The sequence below is a fragment of the Xyrauchen texanus genome, chromosome 12 (assembly GCF_025860055.1).
Source record: "Xyrauchen texanus isolate HMW12.3.18 chromosome 12, RBS_HiC_50CHRs, whole genome shotgun sequence".
NCBI lineage: Eukaryota > Metazoa > Chordata > Actinopteri > Cypriniformes > Catostomidae > Xyrauchen > Xyrauchen texanus.
The window spans coordinates 16068218-16084373 of NC_068287.1; the positions used below are offsets into that span (position 1 = coordinate 16068218).

A 16156-nucleotide genomic window follows, 5' to 3' on the forward strand; every position below is an offset into this window, starting at 1 on the left:
TCAAACATTCTGCGTATCTCCTTTTGTATATGATGAGTTTTAATTAGGGGCAAACTAACCCTTAAGGTTAAACATGAATAACTAATTGATTTATCAAGCTGTTACACTTAATTGTTCATTTGAAGATACTGAATTAATTCATATTTTGGAATGAGTGCAAGAACAATACATTTTCCTTGCATACTACTTATTTTTACAAACTAGTCAGAGAATCCCACTGATTTAAGAATATTGGTCAGGCATTTCTTAGACACCTCTTGGGGTCCTAGTGTTTCTACGCTCCCAAATTGTTTGTATCCGTTTGTTTGTTGTACATATGATTGGGAGTGTAGAGATTAATACATTTATGGTGTAATAAAATATAAAGAAATTAACAATAACGGTGAAATAAAAAACATAATGTAAGCGTATAATACATTTTTTTTAAAGTAGTATTAAATATTTTTAAAATATACATTATAAATGCTTTCCATTTGTATTCATTTATTATTTTTCTTACCCATGTCAACCCGTGACTTACTTTTTACCAGCTACTTTGTCCCAAGAAATCAAAAACTGAAGACAATGCACTTTTATCCGGCCCTTAAGATAACATCTACACAACAGGAACAAGCCTTAATTGGTCTTAAAAGAGGCGGGACATCTGTAAATATACGTACGTTTTAACCACAACCCACCCTTCATGTCATACTTTTGTCATAAGCATTTGAGTGTGCATGTAATAGATTGGCACACTGTAAATGTCAGGGCTTATGCGATGTGCACTTGGTATTTGATTCAATTCATATTAACATCAGAATCTTGCATTTTTATAAACATTGGTTCAATGGAACAATTATCAAGGTAAGAATGCAACTTTCACCTGTCTCCTTCTCAAAAGATCTCTTCTTCTGTGTAACGGAACATGTGCTGTGCTACACATAGCCTATGCTACAGCTCTATTTGCTACAATTATGGATGTAAGCTAAATTATATATGATGATTGGTTCTTACGTAACATTTGTGATTAGACATTTTTGTTTAATTGTTTTATATGTATATATTATACAAATAAATATATTTTTACATAAATGTATATTTGAATATTTATTATAAAACATATATTTAAATTTGTATGTGTGAATATAAAATAAAATATTTGAATGTGTTAATATATGTATGTTTATTATGTATACAAATTGTTATTATTAGTAGTAGCTGTGATATGTATGTATTATTACATATTCTCCTTACACTTGTCAAATAATTAAATAATTACACAATTGTAAAAAAAAAAATAATAAATACATTTTGGATTGTTTATCATGTTAACACATTTTTAAAAACAGTAAAATAACCTATTTACTTTCATTTCAGTTTCCGTGCGGGCTCTGTAATATGCATTTGAGCAGAGCTGACCAAAGATTCTTCAATTGTTTTTCCATGATGGCTCTATGGCATGCCATATCCTTGCTTGCTGTTTGTGGACTTATTAAGTGCAGTAAGTTTATATTTATTGCAATCTGATCGTTACGGCAAAGTCATTACAAAATAAGTTTAAGAAATGGCAGAAAAATCTAACAGTAAAAAATGGTTTAGCCCGTGTCTTGTTTTGCATTGAGACGAAAAACTAACATACCTATCGCTCAAATGACCACATTTCCTTTATCATACTTTGCAGATGACAGTATGTGCAATGTGACCTGCACCACAGACTTCATCTCTATGCTTAACTGCTCTAATTCTGACTTGGCAGGAACAGCATCATGTGTCATTTTTGCAGATTGCAGGTACTGATCTAGCACATCGTGTTCTGTCTTTGAGCCTGACAAATATGGAATGACAGTTCAAAGAGGAATTTGCTAAGTCATATTACTGATGCATTGTCTGACCCCCTTCTCATTGTTTTAACCAGGGATGAATACAATGTTGTAAATGCGAGCTGCGGTATCAAATCACCACAATCTTGGTGCACAATGGAGTTAAAAGATCACGAAATAATAATGACCTATGATGCCACCTGCAATATAACAATAACACAAATGACCCAACAAGGAGGGATAGAGAGCCCATCAAATCTCCACTCAAAGAACATGGTTCTCTACAAATCTAGTAAGTCACTCTACTTCCTTGATATTGGTCAGTGTCATATAACTCAGGTGTCTTTTTTATTTGTCTGCTGTATTCTCTAATGTTTATTTTCCTTTCTTAAAGTTAAGCTTAAGAAGCCTTTCAATTTAAGGATTGAAGAATTTGATATGGGTTTCAATCTCACTTGGGAAGTGGCTTATGCAGAGCATGAGCTCTACGAACACTTTTACTACAGAGTACGATTGCGAACTAAAGGTGACCTGGAGGAGGTAAAAGCAAAATTATTCTATACGTGCACTGCATGGAGACAAGATGACACCAAATTGACATACAGTGGGGTTCAAAATTCCTCTCTGGGAATCTGGGATTCAAAAACCAATTTAATCCTGGAAATACATTTGTTAAGTCTTTTATTTTTTGTAAGGAATATTTATAACCAAAGAGACGTTATGATGTAAAATGAATAAGAAATAGTTACGTTTCTGCACTTCTTCTAGGTCACTAATCAAATAAGCAATTTTGTGACATTGACATGTTAAAGGAATATACCGGGTTCAATTCAAGTCAAGCTTTATCGACAGCATTTATGTTATAATGCTGATGACTACAAAAATGTTATTTGACCTTCCCCTCCTTTTCTTTATTCAAACGTACAGTGAGGACTTACAATGTAAGTCAGTTGGGCCAATTCTTAAAGATGGACTCATTAACTTTTTGTTAGTTTAATTTGGATTTACGGGGACACCTAGCAGTTTGGATGCAGCATAATTTAAAATCAATAGTTTTCAGTTAGAAATGTAGTATTCACAGATAGCCATGATTAATTTAATCAGTGAGTGAAAGTGTCAAATAACAGGACAGTTTTTTGCGAGTAGTGTTTGGATGGTCATGTAAAATGGCAGCCCCCATGTGTGGACCCTCTCCATGTAGAATAAAACAGCTTTTATAATGTTACTGATATGACTGGAGTCTTCATTTTAATGAAATCATGATTTTATACTTATGTTTCAAAATTACAATTAATTTGTTTTGGAATAAAAGTTTTTTAATGAGGAAAAAAATGACAGAATACACATTTTAACGTTAAAATACTCACTGTTTCAAAAGTATAACAACAAGACATAAACCATTTGCATATTAACGTGATTTTAGTGTGATAATATCACTTGCTAACCTTTTCTGTTTAAAGTTATAACCAATTTTACAACTTTGTCCTAAAATGACTATAAAAATGATAATTTAAGGAACGGTTTTTGTGTTAATCAACATTATGCCACACATGCTGTCAATTGAGTTTAACTTGTAGTAACTCCTTTGTACAAAAGGATTTCCTTGCTTCCATTGAAGCACAAAAGATGCTCATTGGCACATTCTCAAATCATGCAGTGATAACCTGGATTATCAGGTTTTGCATAAATCATACAAATCAGACATACCAAATGCTAAGAAATAAATGTAACTTTTCACTCAAATTGTTTTGCTGAAAATATCATTTGCAATAAAAAAATAAAAACCTGCAAAATATAAGCATTTGCAAGAGTTGAGTCTTGAACCCCACTGCATTTTAAACATTTGATCAATTAATAATTTTTCCAAACAACAAGTCATTGAATGTTGATTATTCCACAGAAGGAAAACATTTATGTTCTGCAACAGAACCAACAATCCATGGTTATTATCAGTGAAAGCCTCTTGCCAGGGAGGCATTATGTGGCAGATATCCAGGTCGCAGTGCATTCTAGCTGGGTTAAATCCATGTGGAGTGATTGGAGCAACAGTGTTGAATGGACATCTGATGCTCCTGGGTCAGAACAGTACTATTTCCTGTTGTTGATGGCAGTCCCTGTTGTGATGATGGTGGTTCTCGTGTACAGTGGTAAATTGTGAGTGTCTCTTTTGGTTATCAATATATGACTTATAGCCATATAACTTTCTTTCTCCCAAGGAACGCAAAGGAAGAAGTTAGGTGGAATTTTAACCTCAGTCACCATTCACTTTCATTACATCTTTTTCCGTACAATGAAGTGAATCGTTTCTTTTTGGGTGAAAATATGCAGTTAGAACTGAACTGGGACATTCTGGCTGATTGTATTTACAGTATGAGTTTGCAGAATGTACATTAAATAAATGACAAAGAGATTTCGCAATCAAGGCATTTTGGGGTTAATATGGCCTTGTACAAATGTCATTTTGTGCTATATGGAGAAGTAAAGCAAACTTGAGCCTCTCGCATTATGACTGTGACTTCATTTATGCTTCAGATGAGTCACATTGCAAAAGTCATATGCCTTTGGGAATTTTTTTAACCTTTGCATTCAAACCATCCAGATATCTTCTGTCATTCTTGAAAATCTGAAAGATAATGCACTAAGAATTTGCCTGACATCTCTCATACTGTAGTGGTGTACTGTCTTAATGAAAGACTAGAGATAAGTATGATTTTATATATTGATTAGCTCCTCCTCTACATGCATTTTCCAGTAATCAATATGACCGCTTTTACCGTATATGAATAGTCCCTTTTCACCTCCCACGTTCACATAAACCACAACAGCAGCAGATATGTTCTTGCAGACTGTCTATTTTCATGTAGGTCAAAGAATGGAGGAAGTCAGACCTGTAAGCTCTGCAAGTGCATAGACTCACTTCTATCACTTCTCCAGTGCACAACATTTCATGACAGCTGCTGTTTTCATTTCTTTTTTAACACTTGAACAGCATGACTGCCTTATGTTCTGCAATGACAGTGAATGCATCCTAAATGCTCTCACCAAACTAGTCTTGTATCAATCTAAATCTGTTTATTTGTATAGTGCATTTTTATAGTTTTAGAACATATTGTTCCAAAGAATAATAATGCATTACAAGTGCAGTGAGTAAACCAAAGGCAACACTAGCAAGAAACTTCCTTTTATGTTAAATGCAATGAGGAAGAAACCTTGGGAGAAACCAAGACTCTGGGGAAGCCCTCCTCCTCAGGCTATCATGAGAGGTTGTTACCTATTTATATATTGACATTGTTATTATACACTCACCTAAAGGATTATTAGGAACACCTGTTCAATTTCTCATTAATGCAATTATCTAATCAACCAATCACATGGCAGTTGCTTCAATGCATTTAGGGGTGTGGTCCTGGTCAAGACAATCTCCTGAACTCCAAACTGAATGTCAGAATGGGAAAGAAAGGTGATTTAAGCAATTTTGAGCGTGGCATGGTTGTTGGTGCCAGACGGGCCGGTCTGAGTATTTCACAATCTGCTCAGTTACTGGGATTTTCATGCACAACCATTTCTAGGGTTTACAAAGAATGGTGTGAAAAGGAAAAACATCCAGTATGCGGCAGTCCTGTGGGCTGAAAATGCCTTGTTGATGCTAGAGGTCAGAGGAGAATGGGCCGACTGATTTAAGCTGATAGAAGAGCAACTTTGCCTGAAATAACCACTCGTTACAACCGAGGTATGCAGCAAAGCATTTGTGAAGCCACAACACGCACAACCTTGAGGCGGATGGGCTACAACAGCAGAAGACCCCACCGGGTACCACTCATCTCCACTACAAATAGGAAAAAGAGGCTACAATTTGCAAGAGCTCACCAAAATTGGACAGTTGAAGACTGGAAAAATGTTGCCTGGTCTGATGAGTCTCGATTTCTGTTGAGACATTCAGATGGTAGAGTCAGAATTTGGCGTAAACAGAATGAGAACATGGATCCATCATGCCTTGTTACCACTGTGCAGGCTGGTGGTGGTGGTGGTGTAATGGTGTGGGGGATGTTTTCTTGGCACACTTTAGGCCCCTTAGTGCCAATTGGGCATCGTTTAAATGCCACGGCCTACCTGAGCGTTGTTTCTGACCATGTCCATCCCTTTATGGCCACCATGTACCCATCCTCTGATGGCTACTTCCAGCAGGATAATGCACCATGTCACAAAGCTCGAATCATTTCAAATTGGTTTCTTGAACATGACAATGAGTTCACTGTACTAAAATGGCCCCCACAGTCACCAGATCTCAACCCAATAAAGCATCTTTGGGATGTGGTGGAAAGGGAGCTTCGTGCCCTGGATGTGCATCCCACAAATCTCCATCAACTGCAAGATGCTATCCTATCAATATGGGCCAACATTTCTAAAGAATGCTTTCAGCACCTTGTTGAATCAATGCCACGTAGAATTAAGGCAGTTCTGAAGGCGAAAGGGGGTCAAACACAGTATTAGTATGGTGTTCCTAATAATCATTTAGGTGAGTGTATATTTAAAATACACTGAAAAAAAATGTTAACCTAAAAATGTGCTTCATGTGATAACATCTTTATTCAAGTCAAAAAAGCATTTAACATCACTGAATCAACCTGAATTCAAAAGGTTACACCATCAAAACGAATTTTTAAAGGTTAGATCATGTAGAAATAGGTTACCACTTTTTAGATTGTAGGCTGGGAGAGAAACAAGAGATGACTAGTGTTTTTCTGGTGAAATAATTCAAACATGTGAACACAACATATTTTGTGGTTAAGTAAATATAGCAGGAATAATTTGAGTACTTTCTACATGAAATAATAAAGTTTAAGCATCAACTTGAAAATATTAAGTAAATTAAAATTCAAACATGTTAAAAATGAATGCTCTAGCTTAGAATTAAATGTTATTTGTACAATGCATCATCATGTATTAATCCTAGGGTAGAAAATATTCAGTAAGATTTCTGTAAATTTCACTCGTAAATAAAATAAGTACATTTTACTTAATTTTTCAAGCAGATATTCCTAGCATTCTCTGGGCTTGAACAATTAAAGGAATAGTTCACCCAAAAATGAAAATTTGCTGATAATTTACTCCAAGATGTATCTGAGTTTCTTTCTTCGTCAAAACAGAATTTAAGGATTTAATGCATCAAAATAATCCTCACCACTCCAGTTGACAAATAAAGTTCTTCTGAACGCAAACGATTGATTATTTTTAGAAGCAAAACAATACTTATATACTTTTTAACTACAAATGTTCGCTTCCGTACATCTCTGTGACGCACGCTCATAAGTAAGGTTGGTAAGGTCACTCGTCATGTGGAGGAGACAGGAAGAACATCATTGTTTACAAGGGAAACTTGCACAGAGCACAGACCAAGTGCTGTTCACAAACCAAAACAGTCCAAAACAATTTCTAAACAATATAAAATAAAATAAAAAATTCATTTCCAAATAATAATAAAAACATTACTGCAGTAAATAACCATCCTTTATTTTCGGAGCAATGCCGTGGCGTTATCTACTTGTGCTTTTTCTTTTGCAAAAACATTTAGGCTATATGACTGTCAGGAATTCAAGCCACACAAGTTGAAGTTAGTGAAACCAAGTGCGAGAGCGTTTACTGAGATTCACAGGATTTACACAGATCAATGGTACAGGTGATATCACACAGAAGAGAAGCTTCACAAACTTATTTATGCAGGCAGTGATGAACAAGTGAGTTGTGTGCAGGTGCAGTGAATTAGAAATCGGGTGATGAGGAGCGGAGCGCTGAGGGAGGTGCAGATCCCGAGGGAGGCGTGATAATGAAAGAGTTTTCACATGTATATGAATTTGCTGGGAAATCAGCATGGGCACATCCGATGAATTCAGATATCAGCCCTTTGTTTCTTTCAATGGTCTGAAATCCTCAGGGGTAAAATGTTCACTGCACACCCTCCAGTATTTGAGAATGTAGGGGTGTACTGATATCCAAGTTCAGTGCAATAAGCCAGAGCATCAATCGCTCATGATCATGTATAGGCAATCGAGGAAAAGTTCATATTTTTCTTTGGTGGAAGCATCCTGGATCCATACGGCAAACGACCATTTTGAACAATACACTTATACAAACACAAATCTACAGCAAATATGATTAAACTTTGTACAGCGCTCGTAATGACGTGCTTCCTGCCTCCTCCACATGACGGGTAACCTTACCAAAGTGCTTACGTCATCCCTCTCATGAGCGTGCGTCACAGAGATGTACGGAAGCGAACATTTGTAGTTAAAAATTATGCAATTATTGTTTTTTTATTCTGAAAATAATCAATCGTTTGTGTTCAGAGGAACTTTATTTGTCAACTGGAGTCATGTGCATTATTGTGATGCAGCCTAATTATGCATTTTGGACTGTCAAAAAATTAAGTACATTCACTTGCATTGTTTAAAGAAGGAGGCCTGAAATTAAATCCTAAAAATCTTAAATTCTGTTTTGACGAAAAAAAAAAACTCAGATACATCTTGGATGGCCTGAGGGTGAGTAAATGATCTATTGCTAGAAATGCAGGGTGATGTTGTCTCACAGACTAGATAGCATGCATTAAGTTTCCCTGTGGGTGGTTTCCGTATGTCGTAAGGTACATTATTAAACATACAGTATGTTTGGAAGGAAAATTTAAGATGTGCCATATTCTAAAAAAAAGTAAAACAAAAATAAAAAAACATTTATGTATCACGTATATCAAAAGTAAAAGTTACTGAATTTAATAACATTTTAAGTTACATTTACACACTCACTTTAATCAGTATTATGACCTGAAGTAGATTTTACTTAGTTTTATGCCATTAAGATTTACTTAGAAACACTGTGTGCCAAAACTTGTGAAATAAAAATTAAGTAAATCCTACTAGTAATGTTTGTTTTTCAGTGTAAAACAGTTTGTCTTTCCTTCTTTACAGAGGGGGCATCAAAAAGCTGTCTTTATGGCAACATATTCCAAGTCCTCATGACTACTTCAAACCACTCTACCATACATATCAAGGAGACTTTAAGGTAGGCCTCCTTTTCTTTTCATTTCATTTCTCTTGTTTTAAATCAAGCTAGCCGTGTCTTTAAGTCTCTTATGCATACGTAGAAGTTGTTGTGTGGTTGTGATAATGTGTTATTAGGGGATTTTCATGTTAAAGACTTGCTTAACCTCACTCTTGAGCGGGAAATGTGACATTTTGCAAATTAGTCAGTCTGTAGGGGCTTGAAAGGACAGGGAGGGCTCTGTTTTAAATATTTAGCTGAGACTCTGTTACATGTACAAACTGAAAGTAGCAGTTTTCCCCTTGAATGGAAAGTACTATGAGTTCAAACTCAAGCTCTGCTAAGGTGGGTAGTTATAAATAGCTGTTTTTAAATAAAGGGGAAATTTAGTGAATATTCCACGGGGTAAAATGTGCTGAAAAATAAATTTTCTCGAGCTCTCTATAATAAAAACAAAAACAATCAGAACTGAGAGATGCTTAATGAGTTATTTTTGTTATTCTCTCAAAGAGCTGCTTTTGAAATACTGAAAAGATATTAATAGAAGCAGCAGTTCTTGGCTTGAGGGTTTCTCTGAAACCTCAGTGTTATGAAATATGTCGATATTGTGAACTATCAAGGCTTGAGTGACCCACTTTGTGTCAACATGAAGTTGTTACTCAGGATATAGTGGTGGCAACTAATTGGCCTGTGAATGTTTTTAAAACTACCAATGCGAATGTATTCCATTAGGAGATAGTAGCATGCGGAAATGAGAACAGTGTTGTAGTCAAGACCAGAAGAGGCTGAATCTGAGACGAGACTGATATACCTTCAATATACAGTGTTAGCATTAAACTACATTTAATTTTATCTCATATATCAAATATGCCTCATATATTATTTGCTTAGGCTTATAAAATAAAAATTAAATAAATGCCACATCTTTAGTTTTGACTTTAAAAATTGTTTACAATCTCAATTGAAATTTATTGTGAGCCAAACACACATTTGTGCTATTCAAAATGCAGCATTTCTCTACAATTATTTCAGGTGTTGATATTATTATTAATATTGGTTTTGTCGATCAAATGATCCATTTAGAGAATGAAATAGTAAGAAAATAATAATAATAGTAATAAGTGGCACTTTTTTGAAGGGACTCAAAAAAAGAAAAGAAAATTTGATTCCATTCTTGTCCATGTAAAGTCCATGACAAAAACGAGTCCAAATGCTACCGAGTCCACGACAAGACCAAGACCATTAAAATATGGTTTCAAATGTCTGGTCTCACGTACTAAATCGCTTGTCAAGAGTTCTCAATTGTAAAGTTTAAAAATGTTAAGCATAATCCATCTTAAGTATTAGCATGTTAAATTTAAAAGAGTTATTATAGTTTTCCATATACGTGTCAGAATAATGCAGTCTAGTCGGGTAAGTGTTAGAAGTATCAAATCCTACTACGTTTTGGTCTAAATTGCTCCATGACACCTTTTTTAATTTTCCAAACCCTCTTAATTTAAAATAGATTTCTCAAAACATGTCACAGTACAATGTTGATAAATGGGACTGAATTTTTTTTTCCTACATTTAATTTTGTGTGTGTGTATCTGGGTGGCTTTTATAAGATCAGTTATTATTCTGTATGCACCAAACACCTAATTATAAATGACCTTGATTATGTGTGTACACATATTTAAATACATAGATTATTTACAAACCAAACTTAGGGCTAAAAAAAATACTTTTTATTAATAAAGAAGTGGTGCTTATGATAAACCTTTTTTTATTATCGGCAAAGTGTTGGTGGATCTCAGCTGTATTGATCTCAATCACATTGTTTTGAGCAGTATAGGATTTGCAAACATTTTGACAGATTAGCTGGAAATATGTAAAGTGTGGATAGACTTTAAAATGTAAAGTCTTGCTGTAGTCCTCTTAGCCAACTTAAATGAATTATTATCAGTAGCTCCACTTACATTAATGACATATTTTACATTGTCAAAATTCTTAACCTCAGAGCTGATGTTTATCAAATACAGCAGAAATGTAATAGACAAATTAAATTAAATTTTAAAGGAATATTCCAGGTTCAATACAAGTTATGCTCAATCGACAGCTTTGTGGCATAATGTTCATTACCAAAAAAATCTATTTTGACTCGTCCGTCCTTTTATTAAAGAAATAACAAATATCGAGGTTACAGTGATGCACTTACAATGGAAGTAAATGGGGTCAATTTTTGGAGGGTTTAAAGGCAGAAATTAATTTCATTAATTCTTTTGTTAAAATGCATGTATTATTTGAGTTGTAAAGTTGGTTAAATACACATTTTTCAGTCCTTTTAGGGTTTGTTGACATTACATTGTTATGGTAACAAAGTTGTAAAATTGGCTATAACTTTACACAGAAAAATTTAGAAAGCGATTTTATCACACTAAAGTCATGTTAACAAGATATTGTTTACGTATTGTGGATATACTTTTGAAACAGTGAGTATTTTAATGTTTACAAATTGGCCCTGTTCACTTCCATTGTAAGTGTCTGATTGTAACCCAAATGTTTGCTTATTTTAAAGAAAAGTAGGGACAAGCTAAATACATTTTTGTGCTTATCAATATTATGCCTCAAAGGCTGTCGATTGAGCTCAACTTGTATTGCTCTTGGAATATTCCTTTAAGTTTTCTTTATAAAAACAAAAAAAAAAATCACTAGATTTTAATTTGCAATAATAGCTAGAAATTATGCAGCTCTGTATAATGTACCTTTTAATGTCCCTGACATGCCCATGACAGCTATACATTCATAAACACACTTTGTTCTGTAAAACGATGGCATACTGATGCTTCCAAGACAATCACAAGTCATTCACTGATTTTCTTAGCCAGCTTGATAATATTGGTTACATATTCAAATCAGCATAATCAGTACCGCATAATCAGTACCGCCGCTCCCTACAAGTTGACTACGCAGTCTGCGTAGGGCACCAACTCCCTAGGGGGACACCATCTTACCCTAGGAGGTACCAGAAAGCCCACCGGCTGCCCTTACTCGCACATTATATGTTATTCAAGGACCCTAAAGCAGTTGTGGAACACAGACGATCGCTTCGTGCTCATATCATGCGAACACCCCCCCCCGTCCACCTGGAACTCTGCGTAGGGCATCATTTTGGCCAGCGGTGGCCCTGAGCATCATTTTCAAATACGCTGAAACATAGGAAACCAAATGGTTTAAAGGTATAAAAACACATGCACCAGATCAATAAATGTTAGAATTAGTGTTAATGCTACATTGGGATACTGGCAAGTGACTTCAAATGGTCCAAAACAGTCTTGTAAGTATGGCTCCAAAAGGGCCATACTTATTGTTGAGCCCTGCAGTCAGTAATTTGATGTAATTTCTATAACTGATTTCATGACCAATTAAACAAAAAAATCTTCTCATGTTTTGTTTCAGAAATGGGTAGGGCCAGTGCTGACCTTCAATAACTATGATGTCCTTGAGAAGAGCGCAACTCTGCAGGTACTTTGTGACAAGCAGCAGAGTGACAGCTCAGAGGAGTCTGGTAACCATAGGAACAGTCAGCGAGACTCCAGCCCGTTCAGTCTGGCAAGTCAAAACTCATCTAAAATTTACTTCCTTGGAAGCAATAGTCATGGTGTCACACACTCCGGCGGCCACATATCAATGGACACCGTTACTGTATCTGATCAAGAGGGCATCATGGCCGACTGGTCCGGTGAGAGTCATAGACATAGCCTGGAGGACTTCCTCAACTCCAAAGAAGGCAATCAGATATTGTTTGAGGTCGCTGATGGGCAGCCTGGGGCTCTAGGGCCTGATGGGAGGGGAAGTTTACAAGCTTTAGACTGTGATGATTGGCATCTACAAGAGCATGACCTAGAGAACATTGAACAGGTCTCTCTGGACTCTTATAGTTCTAATGAGCAATCTGATGATGGTTACCCTCAAATGGGATTGGATTTAGACACCATAGACAGTGGCTTTCTGGAGTCGGACTGTTCTAGCCCCTCAGCATTTGATGGTAACGAACAAATAGAGACTTCCACTCTGGACGGCGTGGAGCGCTCTCATTCAAATTATGTCAAACAGTGGGTGGCTTTTACTGCAGTCCAAGTTGATACCCAAAGCACTGGAAAGTAGCCACTACACCAAATGGAACCAATCAGCCAAAACTGAATAATAAACTGTACAACATGGAAGCTTGTACATATAAGGCTGAAGACATTACTGTTTGGTCCTAATTTGCACATAAGAAAGGCACAGTTTTGGCATGTGAGCTGTTTCGTCTTTCAATGAACTGTATTTGTGGTCAATTCTGCAAAAATTGCAAACTTGTATAAACATTTATTTTGACCATCATACTAGACAAAAGCAGAGGTGTAAAATGGCAGTTTTAAAATGTATGAACCTAAACGTAATTATGTTGAAATGTTGAATTTAGCGACATGCTAGCACATACAAACACAAAGAGTATGCAACAATAATAATATGATCACACGGAAAATCGACCTGTTGCTTCAGAATGTTCATGTATCCTGAAATAAAGGATACATCCTAAAGGTTGGTGTGATGAGTCTGGCAACAAAAGTTGTCTGTGGTGTCAAGACGCAGTTTTATGATATGGTAGTATGACCCAATATTTCCGTACTATCTTATACTAAAAAGTATGTACTTTTCCAGAACCAGCGTAGTGGAATTATTTGAATTGAGATTGAAATTGTTGTACTAATTATCAATTCAGGTTAGACTGAGGGTTGAATTCACTAGACAATTGTGCCAGTTGTCCAAATAGGGAAAACCTAAAAAACTCTTCTTCTCCTGCTACACATATGTAGAATTGATGTCTTTGAAAACGTTACTTAGCAAAAATGAATACGATACAAAATGGCTGAAAGGGGCGTGTTTATGTAAATGTCCACATTTTATCAATATATATGTGTCAATAAATCAAATATAATTTTGACTGATGGTTTTTCAAACCTAACATGCTTCAAGATGACATCACTCACATCACTGGAACCCACAAACCAATAATGGCCAAAATTTGCCCTTAGGGGGAGCTACAGGCCACACCGAAAAGAGCCATTTTCTGGTCAAAAACATTCTAATTGTGTACATTGATACTACAGGCCTATAGGAAACCCCACCCCAAGAATGGCCCACATTCGCCCTTAGGGGGCGCTACAAGCCATGCCCAAATGTCCTATTTTCAAAGTGATGTCATTTCCACCCTATTTATTCAATTCTTCTGAAATTTTATGTACATACCTCATTTCTCATTGGATACAAAAAAGCCTCAAGGATCCATAAGGTCCGGCATGATGGATTTTCCTGTACACTGAAAATTTTTCGTTTAGTATTCGGACAGAAAGACATGTTTTTTGGATTCCTCCATTGGGAGGGTTTAACCCAAACCCTTTACTGATCAATTTTAAATGATTTGCCATTTTGAGGAGGAATCGCATTATTCTCCTTGAGCCCCAATATTTCAAAAAGTAACTAGTCAAAATTTTTCTAAATTGGCACATTGATACTCCATGCCAACGGGTACCCCCACACCAACAATGGCCCACATTCGCCCATAGGTGGCGCTACAGGTCACGCCCAAACAAAACTATTTTCAAAGTGATGTCATTTCTACCTCATTTGTCCAATTCTTCTGAAAGTTGGTGTACATGCCTCATTTCTCATGGGGAACCTAACCTAACATTCTTCAAGATGACATCACTCTGAAGTACTATGGAAACAAAGGCCCACATTTGCCTTTGTGCAATCTCAACGAACAAAGGGCAGGTCTGTACGGACACACTCTTAGAAAAAAAGCCACAACTTGTTCACACATTCCAAGAGATAGATAAAGTATTGTTGCCATATAAACCCCATGGAAAGCTAAGCTACTCCTTTGTCCTTCGACTCAATTTAACAAATGCACACTTACAAAATTAGACATTTTATGTGTCACTTGCTAAAACTCATTACCAAGACTCCCTTATGGGACCCTCATATTTGCAATGGACAACACAATTCTAATACTAAGACATCTCATCTTAATTAATGACCATTTCACACAAATTCACAGTACTTTGATAACTTAAGCCTTTAAAATGCACAGAATCTACCTTTTTCTACCAAAATGTACACAATACTTAGCCTTGCTAGATCATTCTGAATATGATGTTGTTATGACCTGTAATCACTTTACTAACTGATGAATTGATTGTCTAATTCATGTCAAATTACTAGAATGGTAACCATTCTTGATAAAGCACATCATGTTTACTATCGTTGAGATTCTTTCTACATTTCAGGAATGTTTATGTTAATACTTTTTTATATATTCAGTTGTATCCGAAATATATAAAATGTATTATTAAAACGTACATTTTGAGTGGGAAATGGTGTCTTCACAGAGAAAGGGTCATCAATAACCTTCAGAAGGAGGAACAGAAATGACCATGAGACCCCGCAGAAGACATATTTTATTGGCTCAAGACACCTTTGGGGTGCAGCCAACCTCAACAGCACAAAGCCTCCCCACCAAGGAAACTCCATTCTGTTCTTCTATTCCTCTTCAGCTATCTTCATCCACCACGCTCTTGCACTCGTGACTCTTTGCCCCCCTCTGCACCCCTCTGTATTCACACAATGAAGAGTTCAGGAAGCTTGGAACGCAAAGTTCTTGACAGGGAATCTAGAGTCTCCCTCACGGAAGGCCTCGCTCCAAAGCCCTGCCTCATCATTCCAGCAACAAACTGTCCATGATCTTAATAGATTTCCAAAACATTGATTGAACAACCAGAACTTTCTACTGACAGAGCCAAAGAACCAAAGCAATGCAAGAAAACACAATGACATGCAAGTACCTCTCCAGACGTTTGCTGAAAGTGATGGTGTTTTATTTAAATACTTTGGGTAATCCGATTGCAATAGCGTTATACTGAAAGAAGTACTGAATGGTTCACAAGGCAAAGTCTCTCTCATTCCATTCAACTTCTGTTACAGTTCACATACCAACCTGTTTATATTTGTCTAAATGTGTTTGTAACGTATGACCTTGTCCTGTTTTTCTGTTTCCCCTTTGTCTTCCATTTTGATACTTTCGTCACTCCATAGTTTTCACTTTTGAACCTTCTGTACCTCCATAGTCTTGTTAGCCATCGTGTTCATTGTTCATTGTTCTCAACTGTCCTCGTTAGTTTCTCATTGGTTTCTGTTCATCACCTTATCACGTTATTTTGAGTTCTGTTTGTTCATTGGTCCCTTCTTGTATTTATACCCTGCCTTTTCGTTCAGTCACTGTCGTTGTTTGTTGTTATGAA

At 36.1% G+C, this 16156-nt stretch overlaps 1 protein-coding gene across 1 annotated transcript; it reads left to right on the forward strand.

The window, feature by feature from the left end:
• The first annotated feature begins 710 nt into the window (after positions 1-710).
• Positions 711-14126, forward strand: il21r.1 (interleukin 21 receptor, tandem duplicate 1). Its single transcript, XM_052138700.1, has 8 exons — positions 711-843; positions 1357-1480; positions 1661-1769; positions 1895-2091; positions 2194-2339; positions 3700-3953; positions 8759-8852; positions 12270-14126. Exons 2-8 carry the CDS (start codon positions 1378-1380, stop codon positions 12975-12977), a joined length of 1611 nt encoding a protein of 536 aa, XP_051994660.1. The 5' UTR covers positions 711-843; positions 1357-1377; the 3' UTR covers positions 12978-14126.
• Positions 14127-16156: the final 2030 nt, after the last annotated feature.